General features: G+C 39.0%; 1 protein-coding gene across 1 annotated transcript; it reads right to left on the bottom strand.

Moving 5' to 3' along the window:
* Positions 1-241: 241 nt before the first annotated feature.
* On the bottom strand, positions 242-19,637 carry LOC105083421 (disintegrin and metalloproteinase domain-containing protein 25-like). The gene is given in 4 exon segments (XM_074355554.1): positions 242-376; positions 16,765-17,707; positions 17,709-18,765; positions 19,616-19,637. Coding segments are annotated over 4 exon segments (2,157 nt in total).
* Between the last annotated feature and the right edge of the window lie 452 nt (positions 19,638-20,089).

Raw genomic sequence — 20,089 nt, 5'->3', positions numbered from 1 at the left:
AAGAGTGCATAAAGGGAACACGGGAAACAATGATAAGAGGTCACTGCAGTTGCTGTGATTCACTATAAAAGCTGGCACTAAGATTTCTGGCAGCCAGAGCCAGAGGTGAAATGCTTTGCTCTGATTATCAAAAGGGAAAAATGTCACTTCTCAGAGGAGAGCAAGTTCTCCAGCTGTATCTGTTACTAATAGCTGGCTGTTGGTGACAGACACAGCAGGATGGCAGCTTAACACATCAGGGTTAGTTCTCCCATGAGATGTTGGAGGGGAGGCAGCCGCGGTGCTGGTTCATGGAATCAGGGATGTCGGGGCCGACCTCTCTGCGTGTCTCCTGACTTTTTCTCATGCTCTCAAATAGGCTGCTGAGCATCAGCTCCTGAACACCCAGGGGGACCATGTTTAAGACTCCAGGAGTTGGTAAGTGTTTAAGAAATTTTGGTATTATGTAGCAAAGCCTCATATGTAGAAACTAGAGTTTAAATGGTAGGACCCTACGCCCCGTCAGGCTGCATCACTACTTGCGGAAGACGGGATTCACACAGAAGGGATGACGCCCAGTTTCTCTGGTGAGATCTGGTAGCAGCAGGGGCTTGCTCACACACAACAACAAAGACACCAAAGCCACGCGGTACGAGCCTAGCTGGGCTGAAAAAGAGGGCCAATTTAAAGTCTATACCACCCTTCACATATTCCCCAGAGTATGATAAGGAGTCGAGTGTGCAAGTGGATCTAAATTGTGGGAATTGAAAATATTGCCACAGAAGGAACAAGGTGGGTCTCAATATTAATTCACAGATGAGTATCAGAGGCTTTGGTACAAAATCTACCACTGATGGAGCGGAAGAAAATGAAGGAAACACATTTTGTGCAGAGGAAGCAGAATTTACAGGATATATAGTTATTAAATATAATAAGTCCAGTGGCCCATCAAACATTATTCCTATATGTATTTCTTCTAATACAGTATTTAAATATTCCTGCATAGTTTCAGGAGTGATCTGTGCTTCTTAACGCAAAACAGTAATTACACATAATAGTACTTAGAAAATGTTAAACACATTAACCCATTCAATCTAATGGTATTCACAAGTGCATTTAAGTTTATGTTTGTTTTCCCTGGAAATATCTTAACAAAAAGAATTGCAACTAAACTTACGTTTGTGAATTTTGTGTTCTACTTGGACATCTGAGTCTTGAAAAGTGAAGTCACTAAACACATGCACAAATCAATTCTTAAAGTATTGTTACAGGGAACGGTTTATGTATGTTCTTAAAATTTCATCTGATCCCTTCTCAGTTTCCAAGAAAACCCTAAGAATTATAAAGCTATTATTGTTTTGAAACCACTAAGATTGAAATTTCATATATCCTAGAGGTAGGGGAAGAAAAAGAAAAAACTTCTTTTGTAATTTTGTAAAAGGCTTTCCTGCAATTTATACATCTGTTTATTTGGATGAATGTTAATGGACAGCTGTGAAAGAGCGAAAAGCCTAACTTCATACCATTAAGTTGGCTGGAATCACAACGGAGATGTAACCAAAAGAAACCATTTTAAAACCCAGATTTCTGTTGCTGATTTTGCTGTTGAACTGACTGGGAAAGTGCCCCTGAAGCAGCTTCTTAACTATGTGCACCAAAATTTAGACAAACTTTTTCTGCAGTGCTTGGCCATATAAGACTTGTATCTTGTTTTGGGGTGTGAGAGTAAGTTAAAAGAATAAGCACACATTTTGGTAGACACTGATTTTCCCACCCACTCCTCACCAGAAATTTGTCTAGATACTGCAGGATTGCTTCAGCATGAGCTACTCCACTAGGAATACCGCCTACCCTGAGAATCAGGGAAGTAATTTAACTGAAAAGAGTCAGAAAACTGGCTGCCTAAGGAGTAGACTTAACAGGGACAGAGCACGAATTTTACAGTTATTTTTATCTCTGTCCAATGTGTCATGTTGTCCTTTGTTGAATTACTGCGTTCTGTTGATTCTTATTTTGTAGTTGGCTTTATTCCTTTGATAACTATGTAAGTTTCAAAAGCTAAAGATCTAATCTGTTCTTAGAAACAGTAATTAGTACATATATGTAAACTAAAAAAATGTGCACTATACTGTATATATGTACTTACATGCAATATAATGTGTATGTGCAGTCGAACTGTAATAATTCTACCTAATGAAACTGAAAAAGGAGAAAAAAAAAGAATTGTGACAGAACCTCATAGTATACTGGGCTCTTCTTCAGTACAATTTGGGGACCACAGTTATAAATTTAAGATTATTTTTTACCTAACTTGTCCCTTTTCAGCCAGTTTATAACAATTGGGCACAGATATGATATCCCATTACCTATTATGTGCTTCTGAAGAACAAAGGACAGTGTCATAAAGATCATTAACCCTTTATTTTATTGGCGAGAGCATGAACGACCAGAGCAATAGAAGGCTTGTCCTGTGCTGCACTGTGGGGTATTATGTAGAGCTGGGGTTACGTATCAGATCTCCTTTCTTCTGCCTAGCAACGTGTCTGATAACCTATTGCATGTCAACTTTTGAAATTCTAGATTTAAAGGCCTATAAAAAAATTAATTAACAGGAACCTCAATTAAATACAGTTGGGAGACCAGCAGGGGGAGCTCATGTCCTGAAACGTAGCGGAGCCCAACAGGAAGAGAGACTTCTGGCAAAGACTCAATGAAGAGCCATGGGCTCTTTGTTAACTACAGCCCTCCCAACTTCCTTCTCCTCTCTACAAAAGTGCTCTCCTTCCCTTGCACGTGGTGACTGGCATGTGGTTCACCACGGTTGCAGATCCCCAACTGCAAGTCTCTGCTGACCCTCGATAAACCCATCTTTGCTGGGGAAATATGTCTGTCTAGTTTCAGGTAAACATTTTGGTGGCCCTTATGGGGACCAGAGAAGACTCCCGACAGTGAACATACAGATGCAGTACCCCAAACTGAGCCCACTGTTGCTCACTTGTTTTTCTGCCACCCTGGAGTTTGAAGGTGTTATCTTTCTCTTGGAACCGAGAGATTACATCCTCTTTGTTTCTGAAACTCTCAGGCTGGATTCAGGACCCATTTCAAGGTCTGTACGGTTAAGGCCTTGCTCTGTATGCAAGTACACTTGGTCTTATCTGAGATCAGACTGTTTCATCCGAAGCTGGCTAGAAATGCCTTTGACCCAATCCCTTCGGCAAGGGATTGCTTCAAATGAAACTGTGGCAGTTTTTCGGCCTTCAGCCTGTCCTTTGGAAGGGCTGTCCTCTTGAAACTGGCTAAAAAAAAAGCCTTTGACCCACCTGGCTTCTTTGGGACCAAACTGTTTTCTTAGGATTGGCTCAGACTGACTTGCTAAGTTGTTTAACTAAGTAGTTTGTGCCATTAACTGAGTTGTTTGAAAATTGCTCTTTAATCTAGAGGAAAAAGCTCTAGAAAGTGGGATCTCAGTTATCCTAGTGTAATGAGGGGTCTGTTCCCCCCTCCCTGGGACCAGTAATATTGTGATAGTTACTCTCTGAAGCTATTTAGGACTTAATTCTTCAATCACAAATGTGTGCAGACATAAAATTACATAAGCTTGAGCAAGCAGCTTACAGAAGTGATTCTTTAAATGAGTTCTTTGTATAATTAAATTTAATGGGTTACTTAGTGTCTCCTTGAGCTGGTAAGCCAACATGCTAATTACATACTTAGGGATTTGTTTGGACTACTTTTCTTTCACTTAGAATCGTTTATAGCCTGATTCAGTGTTTTGCTCAAACTATGGTTAGAACATGGAAGACTGCCTTTGTAGATGGAATGAATCCAGGAAAAAATTAAAAACTTTATTATAGAATGTAAGGTATTTACTGTCTGCAATGCTTGATGTTGTTGACTGTTAAGGAAATTAAGTTGGTTGATATTTAATACAAAATTAGAAGTTTATATTTTCTATCAGTTATAATATTTTAATCTACATAAAGAAATTTGTGTTTTGTCTCTGTTACTACCAATATCAGATATTGCGTTCAACGATAACTCAGTGGTACACTCTTTGTAGCCATGTATATAAACGATCTCAACAACAAAAAAGAGCCAACACGTTCACTTATTTAACATTTTCTCACCCTCCTATATTGTTACATGTTAAAAATCTGATTTCCTTGTCTTATCTTGGCTCTATCATTTGCATTGTTCATTAGCCAATATGATTAAATAAAATTTCAGTAAGCCCTTAAAATATTTTAGTTTTAGCTCATTATGGAAGGTAATGCATTAAAAAGTCCTTTGTAAAGTCATTTGCAAATGATAGGTGACATCATTATTATGTTCATTCTGCTGATACAAACATCAAATTCAGCACTCCTGCTGCGAGGTGTCCTGTCAGAAGACAGGCTATCGCAATGAACGCCAGTGTTCCTCACACTCCCTGAACAAGATAAATCGATCCCATGGAATGGCTGCTCCCTAACCACTGAAGCCTAACACCTGCAGTTAGTGGACGCTGAGAGTTTAGCTAAGCTCTCCATCATATTGCCACCTCAGCAACCATTTTGTTTGGCCAAGTGGCCTGAGGGGGCCTTAACCTGACAAGGGTATGCAAGCCCATAACTTAGATAAGAGCCTGACAGTCACAAGCAAACGGAAGGTCTTAGTATAACTTCCCCAACAGCCCTTGTAATCAACAGCCTCCCCCACCTCCCAGAGCCTTCTCTGTGTGCTCCCCTGAGGTAAGACCCCTGTGGAGCTTACCAAAACCCTGCTCTTTTTGGTCTGACTTGTCCAAACCAGCCTCAGCCTGGGAACCCCAGACCACTCCACCACAGACAATAAAAAAAGGCACGTGCCCGAGGTCCTACCTGGCTCTCTGCCCTGACGCCCCCAGTGCCACCCTAGCCATATGGCTTCTTAGGGCTTGCCTTGTACCTCCTTCAGGATCTGAGAGTAACAAACGTCTCTATTTCAATTTTCTTGTGGTCTGTTGTTGAACGGCACCTCACCATCTGGTACCCTGGGCTCTAATTAAATGTTAATTGAACAAAGTCGTCATAGTGAATGAAGGATGTTTATTCATGTTATGCTGATGGTGATACTCTCATTTCAGATTTTTTTCAAGTTTCAGTTTATAAAGTGATCTTGTCCTTCATTTATATGCAGTTTAGCCTGTTTGTACATTGCCGAATATCAAATTATGCAAAACCATCTATGATATGTTTAGTTTGTTGAACTGAGTCTAAACAAAAATGAATTATAAAAGGCTCCAAATTGACCTAAAATTAACAAGGCTGGTCAGATAAAAATACTTTACAGATTTGCTAAAGTCCATCTTTAAACTAATTATAATTAACATGACAAGGTTGAAATACCGCACAGCTCGTAATACTTTTCAGGTGGTTTTTTTTTTTTTTAAATCAATAAATAGCACAGTCTCAGGTGAAGAAATAAATAACACTAGCTCTTTCAGTAGAAGCTAAATCTCAAATCAAAATATGTTATTTAAATATGTATAGTGTGGGGAAAACCTTCAAGTTAACAAGTTTTGTGATTTCTAACGAAAGAACAGTGGCCAACTGGCAAAGAGAGGATCTGATGTGCCTCTACCACATGTGTGCAAATAGATTTTATGTTATTATATTTCAACTAAATTCATAATTAATCATTGATTTATAAATCCATGAGCCCAGTTTCAAAGATCTACGTTTTGGTATTTTGACACTAATGATTTATGCTTTAGGAGGTAATGAGGCACTTTTGAAAACAAATTGAAAAATACTGTAATTTTGAATTGACAATTTTTTAGAGTGCTATGATATTTTAACTAAAATTAAACTTAAGAGTTGGAAGACTTCTTCAGGATGATTCAATCAGGCAAATTTCATACACGGCTAATGTAAAAAAAAGAAAAAAACATTATCTGAGGATTTAACACAGATTTCTGATCTTTAGTGGTCCAGGGGAATAGGCTGAGAATCTGTGTATAAAAATAAATACGGAAAGAAAAAATATAACCCAAGAGTGGTTTTAAAACTAATGATATATTCCCTCTACTACCCTGTTAGAACATTGAAATGACAGGGAAAACTTTGTTACTGCTAAGGGATACGGTCTCCAGCATTTTTTGACAGTAGCAGTTGCCATGACATTTACATTGCCTTAACTTCTGATCACGTCTGCATCACACTTTGTTATTCTTTGTCCTCACAGCCTTTAAAAAAATCCTCCATTTCCTGTTTCATATTGCTTTAGAATGATGCACTAAAAACATGGCTTACATCATGCAACTTGCTTGCTCTTATAATTTGTAACAGCATGCTGATGTCTGTATTTGGCACATGTAACTTCCTAGTTTATCATATAACATTTCTATGATTTGAAAGCTCGTCTGTGTATCTTATCACTCCAAATGATTCCACAACTCAAATATTCTTTGTGGACAAATTCTCCACATGGTCTACTCTTATGATTTTGATAATATTTATTTTCTGGGATGAATTTTTTCCTTTTTTATCTAAATCCCACCCATAATGCACTACTACAATGAGATAGATAAATTGGTTAAAGATGATGTGATTATACACTGCAGTGAGGTAGAAGAGGAAGCAACCTCTGGTAGCTTTTGGCTGACTTTCTGAAAAAGTAGCTGGTATGTACATTTGGTATTTTTCTCTCCATTTTTTCAAGTTGATGCTCGGAATGGCAATTAATAGCTGGAATTCCATATTGGATCATAATAAGTTCTATACTTACTGGTGTGGCCAGTCTTAAACAACTCTAGGGCCTTATACTAACTCTCAATTGTTTATGTCCCAATATTTCATAAGAGAAATTTAACTTCTATTTTGTTTTAGTCATTATTTTCAGTTGTCTATCAATTATAGCTGAACTTAATCCTGACTGGTAGATTTCTTAGGTTATACTGAAAGATAATATAATGTATTCTAGAACACTGGGCTATGTATATTAATATTTACTACAATAAAATTAAAGAATTAAAATATGCAATATGTATTAATTTAAAATGACAATGATAAACTCATTAACATATTTCATGAAAAACAATGATATATTCCAAAGCAAAAATTTCATGAGAAAAGTGGCATTTTCTATGTCTGACTTAACAGAAGAGAGATTGGATGGATTCTTGTATCTGCTGTTGAATTTAACTTATTGCCATATGATTTATTGGTTAAAGTATATGCACAAACCCAGCCTCACGGAAATATGCATTTGGAAAAGAGGAGTATCTTAATATTTTGGATAATTATAGCTACTCTTCTCTGGTACTGTTTCAAAATTCAACAAGTGCTAGTTTCTTAAATGTTAGTTGCAACCAATGAAATTGAAAGCACATCAGTAACTCTTTTATACTATTCCATTAACATTTATTGGCATATCTTTTACATTTTGGATGATATTTTACCATTTTAGACGATATTTCACTAATGAAGAACTTCCACGTTTGATAGATTTTGCTAAAAATATTAAAAAATCACATTCTTTAATTTTACAACTAATCTCATCAGGACATTGTATTAGAAAATGTGGTGGTTCCAGATTTTCCAAAATTTTAATACTGGTTTTGAAAGCTCAAATGTTATCATTAAGAAGAAGTACTGTCAGTGGCTGTCCTTGAAGTGACAGGTTCTGTTCATTTTAAAAAGAAAATCCCTGCCAGATAATTAAGGCTGAATAACCATGGTTTGTCGGTTGTTCTTCCGGGTAAAAAGTGAATTCTGTGAAAGAATGCAGCTTGCAGCTCAATCACACGAGTGTTTGTGTTTGTGGTTTTTTGTCTTTTGTCTTTTGTTTTGAGATAATCATACTTAAGTGTTCAGCAGAAATGCTTTACACGATCCTCCCATTTTATCACCCAGAATAATCAAAGACCTGTACTCAAGGATACATATGTAATAAAATTAATAAATCCAACTGTTTCATCAGGCAGAAACTGGCTTTTTAAAAAATTCTGACTGACTCACCACATGAAGCAGAGGCCGCAGGCGGCGCGCGGAGAGAACACAGACCAGGAAATGTAAACGGAAGGTGTTTCTTCCATCCTGATACATGCACATATCAACCTCCGTTACACGATATTTGCATAGCTGATAAATTAAGCCGCATTCTTGTTTTCCCTCCTCTTCTCACTTCTCCCGTGAGATACGGAGTACGGGCGGCGGCGAACGTTCTAGTCCAGCGTTTAGAACGCAGGCTACCAAGATGAAATGACAGGTGAGCCAGGAAAGGGGTGAACCTTATTCTGAGGCAGAGACAATGGCAGCGGGAATATCTGATTTTCCCTCCCGAGGCCATCCTACCTCCCCCGTGGAGCTGAAGCATCCATTCTCCTCAGCTCTCAAGCCCGCTGGCTTCCCAGCCGGAAGTGACGCCGACCGCCGGCTTTCCCGCTCACTCTCTGGTTTTCCGGTTTGCCGACGGCAGATTTTGGGGCTTCACAGCCTCCGTACACACGTGACCGATTCCGAGCCCGGCGGCAGCGAGCCAGAGAACGTGAGAGCCGGAAGCATCACTTCCGGCCGGAAACCGGCGGGCAGGGATCTGAGAGGGGCTGCTGTTCCAGTTCCACTCCGAAGGTAGGCCCGCCGCAAAATAAGAGAGAACCAGTTCGAGTATTCCACTTGTCGTTGTCTCCATCGCTGGATTATGTTCATTTCTTCCCTAGTTCTCTCGTGTTTGTGACTCCTGTTGGTCCTGTTTCCCAGGACAAGCCTGCCCAGTGCACCCCGCTCCATGATTGTGGCAGAAAAGTGGCCTGTGGGTCACTTCAGTCTCGTGCTTAGGGTCCCTTTTTCCAGCCCTTCTTGTGAGTTTTGTAATCACCTAATACCCAGTATTAGAGATTCCCTTTTAATGGAGTAGAGTTTTTCTCTGTTTTGCAACTGAAGCTGGACTGATGCAAATAAGTTGTTCGAATATCACCTAAAATTATGTTATAATTAGTCCCTTTGGGGTTGTTTTCCGTTGACATAATTTTATGTTCCTCCTGACCCAAGGAAATAATTACTGAAATCTCAACAGAATACTTCTTTTAAGAAAAAGTGAGGAATATTTCATCTTATCGGAAAATGTAGGGATTGTATATAAAACATGCATCTCCTATATTTCCATTAAATTTTTACACTTTACCACACGTCTTGACTGAATGGCTGAATTTCCAGAGTATCCTACCCTGACGCTCCCCAGCTAACTGTATCACACTGTATTCTGCCTTCTCAGAAGTAGCTAATACTAAGAATTTGATAGTGATTTGGAGTGATATCGTCCTCTGATACACTGGTATGTATCCAGAAACAATATAGACTTGTTTTGCATATTCCGAATTGTATATTGATGGGAAAATACTGTACGAATTATTGGCAACTTGCTTTTTCACACAATGTTGTCATTTCAGATGTTTAGCCTTACTAAACATTTACTGCTAGGAGCACCTCTAATTTATTTACCATAATTGCTATTTAGTAGTATATTGTACGTATATTCCCTTCCAAGTAAAGGACAATTAAAACATTTCCAATTTTTAAAAAAATTCTGTAAGAAATACTCAACTTTTTTTTATATGCACATATGCAACAATTTATCTGATGTACTGTACATACTGAAAATGGCCAGATCAGAGTAAATGCAAACCATTACTTTTGGTAGCTATTGCTAAATAACTCTAGGAAATAGTCATGTCAGTTCAAACTTTCAGCAACAGCATATGAGAATTTTATTTCCCCACATTTCTGCCCAAAACTTGCGGATGATTTTCTATTAGATTGTTGTCTGTCTTATTTGTATATGTGAATGTTTTACATATTCTCAATAATAATATAATTCTTGCAAATATTTCTCCTAGTCTATGACTTTTAAATTTTATGGTGTCTTTAGTTGAACACATGTTTTTAATTTAATTTAGTCTGATTTATACATCTTTATTTTTATAGGCCGTATCGTTTTTGTCTTTTTAGAGAAGTGCTTCCATTCTCCAAGATTGATCAGATATTCTCCTTTTTTTTTTAAACCAGGGTTAAGTCCTTTTGTTTTCTCTCAAATTTAAGTCGTTAACCTACCAGGAATTAATTTTATGCATGGGCTTAGGTGGAATTCTAATTTTCTTGTATTTTGTTTTTCTGCGTGGACATTAAGTATTGTAACATCATTTGTTGTGGATACGGTCCCTGACTTCTGACAATTCAGCATTTCTTCAGCTTTCAGTCAAGCATGTCTGTGATCAGGAGGGTAAACACTAACACATTTAAAACTATTTTGTATGCAGACAACCATTCTGTTTTTCACTTTCAGCTCGACATTAAATAAATTAGTCAATAGTCAACATTTTTTATAAAATAAACTTTGTGTTTTTATAAAATAAGCTTTTGACTGACTAGGCTAATGTAAATGTTCTGAGCACCTTTAAGGTAGGCTGGGCTAAGCTATAACGTTTGGTTGGTTAGGTGTATCACATGCACTTTTGACTTCTGGTATTTTCAACTTCCGATAAGTTTATCAGGATGTAATTCCATCATAAGTTGAGGAAGATCTGTATAGCTCATATTTGACTTTTTACTATTTTTGGCTGTAATGAATAGTGTTGCCATGAACAGTCATGTACATGTTTTTGGAGAATATAAATACACATTTTGGATGGGTATATAGCTGTGGTTGGAATTATTAGCTTATATGGCTTATTTGCATATGTCCAGCTTTGAGATACTGCCAAATACTTTTCCTAAGTGGTTACGAGCATTTACCTTTTTCTCTACTATAAGAGTTCTTGTTTCTCTACTCATTGGTATTTCATATATATGACAAACCAGTTTATGATTTTTATTTATATTGATTTGTAAGAATTCTGTTATTTAAAATACCTTATAGTGGCTAAACTTCCTCTTAGCAAAGTTTTTTACATAGAAATTCATGTAAGCTACATTTAATGGCAGTTTTTAATATTTACCTTTCATTTCTATAGCTTTTACTTCTTCTCAATCTATTCAATTTGTCTTGGTCTTCAAATAAAAAGTTAACGTAAGTGATGAGATACAGCAACATTGATTTATTCCTAATTTTACTGTGAATACCTCTAAAAAGTTCATTTTAAGGAATGTTCCATTATAAGTTTCTCAGCGATATTTATTATCAGGTTAAGAAAGTTTCCTTTTGTTCCTACTTGGCTGAGAAATTCTTGTCATTGTCAGTAGAGCTTAAATGTTATTTAATTCTTTTTCTGCTTCTATTAGAATGAGCATATGTTTTGTTTCCTTTAATCCAGTAAAAAATTATGTTTTCTGATATTTTTTGGTATTAAACTACCTTTGCCTTTTAAAAATAAACTCTATGAAAATATTTTCTCCCCTCTGCTTATGGAAATGTTATTTCCTCATTTTTGCTGAATTTGATATACTTGTTATTTGTTATGATTTTTGTATTGATCTCTGTAAGTGACGTCAGTCAGTCTTTCTTGCATTGTTCTTGTCCAAATTTTTACTAGACCCATACTATTAGTTGAATACCTTTCCTTATAGTTTTATTTTATAAAATGATTTCTGTATGTTAATAATTGAGATCTGTTCCTTAAAGCTTAACACTCACCAGTTTACCTTTGGGGACTGCTGTCTTTGGGTAAAATGTAGGGAAAATAATACATCTAATATTAATTTTATTTTGTCAATCAGATTTTTATCTTTACAAATTGATATTATCCATTTATATTTTTACTTAAAATGACACATTCCATCTAAGTTTCTTGGTAATTTTTTTATAGCATTTATTTATAATGTCTTAAGTATCTGCTATGCTGTATATGTAACAGCATTTTATGTAACAATTTATAATTTTTCATGACTAATATTTTTATTTGTCATTTTATCTCTTTTTCGTCTGTATTTCTGGAGTTTTGCCTATTGTCCTTTTTTAAAAAGGAATATATTTCCATCCTGTTGATTGTCTCTATTCTGTTTATTTAGCATCCATTTCATTAACATTTGCTTTTTTATTTATTTTTTTATTTCCTGCCTCCTAATTTCCCCTAGGCTTACTTTCTTTTAGCCTGGCATTTTGAGATCAGTGTTAGTCCTTTTTTTGAAAAAGTAATGAGTGATGAATAAATGCTTAAGCTTTGAAATCAGTGCTCCCACCTAGTAAATTAATGGCTTTAAGGAAGAAGTAAAACCTCTTTAGGCCTTAGGCTCCTCTTTCTCTAGCTGCTTCAGCTGTAAGGTTAGGCTGTTTAGTTGAGATTTTTCTTGTTTCCTGAGGTAAGCTTGTATTACTATAAACTTCCCTCTTACAACTGCTGTTGCTGTGTCCAGAGGTTTTAGACCACTGTGTTTTCATTTTCATATGTCTTAAAGTATTTTTGATTTCCTCTTTGATTTCTTCAGTGATCTATTATTGGCTGTTTAGTAGCATATTGTTTAGCCTCCATTGTTTGCAATTTCTGTAGTTTTTTTTTCTTGTAGTTGATTTCTAACCTTATAGCATTGTGGTTGGAAAAGGTGCTTGGTACAGTTTCAGTTTTCTTAAATTTACTGAGGTTAGCTTTGTGGGCCAGCATGTAGTCTGTTCTGGAGAATGTTCCGTGTTCACTTGAGAAGAATATGTATTCTCTCGCTTTTGGATGGGATACTGTATAGATATCAATTAAGTCCATCTAGTCTAATTTATTACTTAGGGCCTATATTTCCTTATTGATTTTCTGTCTGGATGATCTGTCCATTGATGTAAGTGGGGAGTTAAGGTCCCTCACTATTACTGTGTTATTGTTGATTTCTCCTTTTATGTTTGTTGACAATTGCCTTATATAGAGGTGCTCCTATGTTGGGTGCATATAGATTTACAATTATTATAGCCTCTTCTTGGATTGATCTCATGTTATGTAGCGTCCTTCTTTGTCTCTTGTAACAGTCTTTATTTTAAAATCTATTTTGTCTGATATAAGTATTGCTACTCCAGCTTTCTTCTGGTTTACACTTGCATGGAATACCTTTTTCCATCCCCTTACTTTCAGCCTGCATGTGTCTCTAGCTCTGAAGTGGGTGTCTTGTATAAAGCATATGTATGGGTCTTATTTTTGTATCCATTCAGCCAGTCCCAGCAGTACACAGTCTATGTCTTTCGTTCGGAGTATTTAATCATTACATTTAAGGTAATTATTGATATGTATGTTTTTATTGCCATTTTGTAATTGTTTGGGGTTTGTTTTTGTAGGTCTTTTTTTCCTCTTTCTATTTGTTCTCTTTCCTTGTGTTTTGATAACTAGAAAAGTTCCTTTAACATTTGTTGTAAAGCTGGTTTGGTGGCTGAATTTTTTTCGCTTTTGTTTATCTGTGAAGCTTTTGATTTCTCCATCAAATCTGAATGATAGCCTTGCTGGATAGAGCATTCATGGTTGTAAGTTTTTCCCTTTAATGACTTTGAATATATCGTGCCACTCCCTTCTGTCCTGTAGAGTTTCTGCTGAAAAATCAGCTGATAACCTTATAGGAGTTCCCTTGTATGTTATTTGTTGCTTTTCTCCTTTTCCTAAATTTTTTCAATTTGATTACTATGTGTCTTGATGTGTTCCTCCCTGGATCGATCCGGGGTGGAACTCAGTGCTTCTTGGACTTGGGTGACTGTTTCCTTTCTCATGTTAGGGAAGTTTTCAGTTATTACGCCTTCAAAATTTTTTCTCAGGTCCTTTCTCTCTCTATTCCCTTTCTTGGATAATGTGAATTTAGTGTGCTTCACGTTGTCCCAGAGTTCTCTTGAACTACCCTCATTTCTTTTCATTCTTTTTTCTTTTTTCTGTTCTGCAGTAGTGATCTCCACTAATCTGTCTTCTAGCTCACTAATCTGTTCTTCTGCCTCATTTAGTCTATTCTTGGTTCGGAGCAGTGGGACCATGAGCTCGCCTCTCCTCATGACTACAACAAAACCATAACCAACTCCTTAAACAACCATCGGAAAAAAAAAAGATTGGAAACTAGCAATGATATTCATTTCAGTGATTTTATTATTCAACTCTGGGTATTCTTTATATTTTCCAACTCTTTGCTAAAAACTTCTCTCTGTGCAACTATACTCCTCTTGAGTTCTCTGAACATCTTAGCCATCATTACTCTAAACTTTCTCAGATAGATTTCCTATCTCCTCATTATTTCTTCTGGGATTTTTATCTTGTGTCTTGGCCTGGAAGATACTCCTCTGCCACCTCATATTGTCTATCTTTCTATTTGTATTTTTAGGTAGGTTAGTTACATTTCTCAACCTTGGAGAAGTGGCCCTCTGTGGGAGATGTCCTATGTGTCCCAGCAGTACACTGTCACCCAAGGGTCAGGGTCCAGCCGGTCCCAGTGTAGAGTATGGCCTGTGTTTGTGGATTCCTTCCACAGGCTTTGGGGTTGTTGTTTTCTTATTTCTGGTATCTGCCCCATGGCAGATGAAGCTGGACTAGAGGCGTGTACAGGTTTCCTGGCAGGAGGAGCTGGTGCCTGCCCACTGCTGGGTGAAGCTTGGTCCTGGATCTCTGGTGGGTAGGGCTGTGTGTAGGGGCGTGTCTAGAGGCCTTTGTGGCTTAGAAAGTCTGATGATGGGTGGGGCTGTGTTCCCACCCTGTGTGTTGTTTGGCCTGAGGCTTCCCTACAGGCTGTTGGGTGGGGCAAGGTCTTGGTGCTAATGATTCAATCAAGATGTCAGCCTCCAGGAAAACTCACGTAGAAAAACACTCCCTGAATGTCTGCCACCAACTTTTACGTCCCCAGGGTGAGCCACAGCTGCCCCCTACCTGCCCAGGAGACCTTCCAAAACCAGCAGGCAGGTCTGACCCAGGTTCCTATAAAATCACTGCCTCTGCCCTTGGACCTGGAACCTATGAGAGTCTGTGTATGCTTCCCAAGAGAATGAAGTCTGTTTTTCCCTCAGTCCCATGGGGCTTCTGGAGTTAAGCACCACTGGCCGTTAAAACCAGTTGTCCTGGGGTCTCCTCCTCCCAGTGCCGGAGCCTCGAGCTAGGGAGCCTGAGGTAGGGCTCAGAACTCTCACTCCTGTGAGGGGGCCTCTGCTACTTAATTATTCTTCAGCTTGTGGGCCACCCACCTGGGGGTTATGTGGCCCGATTATATTGTGTGATTGCCCCTCCTACCATCCTGCTGTGGTTCCCTCTTTGTGTTTCTAGATGAAGAAGATCTTTTTCTTTGCTAGGTTCCAATCTTTTTTTCCTGATAGTTGTTTAAGTAGTTGGTTATGGTTTTGTTGTAGTCACGAGGAGAGGCGAGCTCATGGTCCCACTACTCTGACATCGTGACTGGAAATCTTCCATCCATTTAATAAGTGAAATTAGGAAGGCTTGAGTGGCACGTATAATTTTCCTCTCTTTTCAGACTTTAAAGTAATTCTAAGTTTAAATCACATCCCCAAGATGGTAAGGGCAGTAGTGTGAAAAATTCAAACCTTCTGATGTCAGACTCCTTTCTGTGTACTCCATTATACCCAGCTAATTACTGTATCAGTCAGAGTTCGGGCACAAAAAAGTAATCCACACCACGGGGATCACCATGGATTATGAAGGAGGTGTAGCTATTGCTCTTAGGAGTGGAGCTCAGAGGGAAGAGATGGGTTATTAGGACCTGCAGTTTTTGAATAGGTCCCATGGATCTAGGAGTCAATTTAGGACTCAGGGATTTGATGGAGAACTTAAAGACCTGGGACTCAGAACTGAGAAGTTAAGATGCTTGGTAGCTGTGCCAGTGTCTCTGAGGCTGAAAAGTAATCTCCGTTATGGAAGTTGATGGGAAAACAATATATATATATGTATGTAAAATTATAATATATATAGATATGAAGACAAAAGGAAATGTATGTATATATAGTAATAACACGCAGACTGAAATTTACTGTCCTGTAAGGTGAGAGCTGTAAATGACTCAATTCTGACATGCACGGCAATAAGGTATTTCCAGGTATCCAGTTCCCCTCTACATCTTTCCATTAGCAAAATCAATAGTAAGGGGACTGGCGAAGAAGAAATGTGATTTTTAGGTTCCCCTTCTCTATGTGACAAGGAGTACAAAGGAGACGATGTTTGTAATTTAGAGACAGCAAATTAAAAGTGCATGCGCGCACACACACACACACACACACACTTCAGGAGCTGTGCCTTTGCTCAGGAAACAGACTAATTCCATGAAAAAGTAGCCACTAAATTTGCTTAAAATAATGGAAAGTAGAAATATTCCAGGAATTAGTGTATTTTAGTAATTGTTTAAAGGGTGATGTTTATAATTAGAATGATGAAATATATCTGGGTTTTCTGACAATGATCTGTGACACATGCTTTAACACGTCTGCTTCCAGGAAACTTGAAACATGAGAAATTTCATAGGTATTGGGCTTCGTGTTTGAAATTGTAAATTTTGGCTTTTCTTTCTAAGATGCAATTTGAAGTTTTTTTCTCTTTTTCCTTAGGTGAAATCAGCACATTTTAAATTTTTTCCTCAGGTGATGTCTCGACATTTTGCTCTTCTCACTGAGGTGAAGTTGGCAAACTTTGCTCTTCTTTAGTAGGTGAACTTAAAACAGTTTGCTCTTCCGTAGGTGAGATTGAGACGTTCTCCTCTTGTTTCTTAGGCGATTTTTGGCGTCTCCTAAAAAGCAAAAGTAAGAAACATAATAAAACAAAGAAAGGAATCCACCAAAATAGTTGGAGGTAAATCTTGTCTTCCACCTTTTCTTCTTGTTTCCTGGGGGGTGGGCCACTGTCCACACTGCCTCCGCTGCCTTCGTCCAGGCAGCTGGGGGGGGGCCCACCCGGGGGGCCCACCTGGAGCGGCAGTGGCAGTGATGTCTGTTGTTACAGACTCCGTTCGTATTGCAGGTCTCAGGTGAGCAACTGCTTTTCAAAGTGGACATCAGGACACACTTTCTTTGGATGCAGATCCGTCCTGCACCACACTCTGTGCCGTCTTTCACTTCACCAGCGTCAGGTATGGTCATCCCAAAGTGGTAGTCTGTACCCCAGCAGGTGACTCCATTGAAGTGAGTCCAGCGCACAGTCGTGTGATCTCTCAGAACGGGAATTTTGGTCACATTCTCACACTGGACCCTCCCACACAGGATATCTGAGATGCCACATTTTACATATGAAGTGACTCTGACACCACAGTTACCAAAACGGTCACCTTGGATATTCACTTCCCTGTAGCAATCCTGATTTGCACTCTTGGCCTCTTTGCCAAAGATTTGCCTGCACTGTTCATTGCGATTGTTGCATCTCCTTTCATAGCAGTAGCCCCCGCCCGTGCAGGAGGTCCCGTCCTGCCTGTACACGTCTTCTGGACACTGATAGGACGTCCCATTGCACCACTCTGGAAGATCACACTCATTTTCCTCTTTTCTGCACACGTAGCCTGATGGTATGAATTCACAGTTGTCACAGCAAAGCCCAAAAGCGCAGTCGGCCCCAGGTGTCAGAGTGCAGTCTGGCTGACAGCAGGGATCTATCGCACACGTGTAAGTGGGACCACAGTCACACTCTTCTCCTTCATCAACCACACTGTTCCCACAGTGTTTGTACGTGAAGATGTTCTCTGTATTGGGTGAAAGGTTCAAACATGTTTTTTGGGCACCGCTGTTCTAGTAGGCAGCGTAGCTGCAGTTGCTGAAACTCACTGCTGTCAATTTCGTTGGAGACATGATACATGTTTAACTCCCACATTCACAGTCGCCATCGTCATGTGGCATACCCAAACTGACCAATCTCATGTGACGCAGTGTATGCAACACTATACAAAGATTCACCCATGAAACTATCAACTCCACAGTTAAAACGCTGGTTACACACTGATCCTATATAGGCCAAGCCAATGTTTATGTCATATTGCTTCTTTACAAAGACATGTGCAGCATCATGGGGCATGCGGGTATTAAAACTTACTTTTTTCCAGGAGCAAAATTCTTCCAGGAGACTCTCTATGTTATCTATTGAAACGGGGTTTTCTTTAGTCCAGATCTCAATTCCAATTAAGAGCACCTTAACATCCAATGAATTTAAAAAGTTACCTATTATATGGGCAACAATGCATACTTCATCCTGCACTTTTGAGGCATTATTTTCATGATGAAGATACCGATTGTGGTCCACCACCACTGCCAGTTCCAGAAAACGCCTGTGGGTCCACCAGCCTTCATACCCACTTTGCATCAAAGTGGACTCATCACTCTCTTGGAACTTCAGTTGTCGTGCTATTTCTTCGTCTGTTAACCCACATCTCATGAGTGGGAGCTGTGTCTCCTCCTTGTCCATTCTATATAGCAGGTGTTCAAATGAGGTAGAAAGCCTTTTGGGCTGGATTTCATAAACAATGTTATTTATCTGTAGTATTCCTCGAAAGCCCCTCAAACATGTACTGAGGGCAACCAGGGATTCCGGGTCCCCCTCCACATGCCCCTGGTAGTAGCAGTCATTCTGGACAAAGGGCTGGTCCTCCAGGAGAGCATGCTGGTCGTCGTAGGTGAACACTGGGAAGTGTTGAGAGAACAAATGCTTGTTGACCTTCATGTGAAGAACGTGTTTCCGGCCCCCGACACGCAGGCTGTAGGAGAGCCAGCCTGGAGGCTTCACGCCCCTGCCAGTGTGTGTCACCCTCAAGGGTATGACCACTTCTGGAGGACCATGGCGTTGGGAGCGTCCAACACAGGACGATCCAGAAAGCAACAGAAGCAGCTGCGACCAGAGTAGCAGTGGGAGAGTGGTCCTCACGTGCGCCAGGGCCTCACCCACAGCCATTCTGGCGCCAGGATATGGAGCCACTGGTGAGAGCAGAAGTGTGCAGGGCAGGACGCATCACTGTATGCAGCATTGACCTTCAGTCTGTTTTCGGGCAGAGTCACACTGCCAGAGCCGCAGCACTAAAACAACAGGAAAAGCAGAGACAGGGGTGGTTGTTATGAGCAAAGCTAGATGAAAGGGAAGAGAAGGGCGTGGGCGAAATGGATGAGCGCTGGGCTGACGCCGTGGCTCAGTGCGCTGCACGGCACTTGCTCTTAAGCAGTGGTGAGGCTGAGTGAGACCGTGCGGTACAGAAGGATGGTGGTTGGCCTCGGCTGACACTTGTTGAACTTACACGAAGGACACCTAGTGATTCATTATACTTTACTCTAAATAGATGGGAGTGTGGGGACAGTTCCACAATAAACATATAAAACATATAGGTCCCAACAGAAGGGGAATCAGATACCCTGTTTTGAGTGGGAGTCTTTATTTATAGATATTCACATGGAATAATCACCAAATTACTAGTTTTCCTTTAAATTTCAAATGATATTTTAAAAGTACTCACAAATATTTTTCTCACTAACCTTTGTGTATATATATGTATATTCATGTAACAAATTATTACTTATTCTGTTATCTTCCTGTGTCCTTTTCATTAATTCCAAAATATGAGTAACAGTCCATTAAAACACAATATTGTGGCTCTCAACCAAGTAAACTAGAGTGGAATATGAAGTAATAAATGTCATTGACCTCTCTCAAGATCTGAATACTTCGTAAAGACTCTTGCTTTGTGTGTATGTGTGTGTGTGTGTGTGTGTGTTTTCAGGCATACACAAATTCTAGTGCTTCTGTCCTTTACAGTTAGATTCTTGAATGACTTACCAGATGAATTAGTAATTCCCATGGTCCTTTATGGCTATAACCATATTCATAGTTTTGTGCTGCCTATTTCTATGAACAGAGTTCTTATTCGAGACCTCACGTGGCAAAGAAAAATATAAATTCCTTTCTTTGTGTATATTTGATTAAATTCTAGATCAGCTGCTTAGCAACAAGACTCTTCTAGTTCTACAGATCATGACAACTGGCTAAAGTCCCTCCTCACTGTGGCTCCACCATCTCTATTAAACGTCAGTTCTAATTACTCTTCAGTATGAAGAAATCTGACTATATTCCTTATCCCCAACCTGTGAGCCCCTGACAAACAGCATGGGCACCATAGTTTCAGTAATTTTGATTATTCTGTTGCCCTAGTCCCTTGTTATTTTCTCGGTGTTGAGTCATATTCTGATTTGAAAATAAGTAGATTTGTATTATTTTTTTTAGATTCCACATATAGGTGATATATATTGTTTC

The sequence above is a fragment of the Camelus bactrianus genome, chromosome 31 (genome assembly GCF_048773025.1).
Source record: "Camelus bactrianus isolate YW-2024 breed Bactrian camel chromosome 31, ASM4877302v1, whole genome shotgun sequence".
Classification (NCBI taxonomy): domain Eukaryota; kingdom Metazoa; phylum Chordata; class Mammalia; order Artiodactyla; family Camelidae; genus Camelus; species Camelus bactrianus.
Note: the sequence above shows the minus strand (reverse complement) of the source record. Positions and strands in the feature narration are given on the sequence as shown.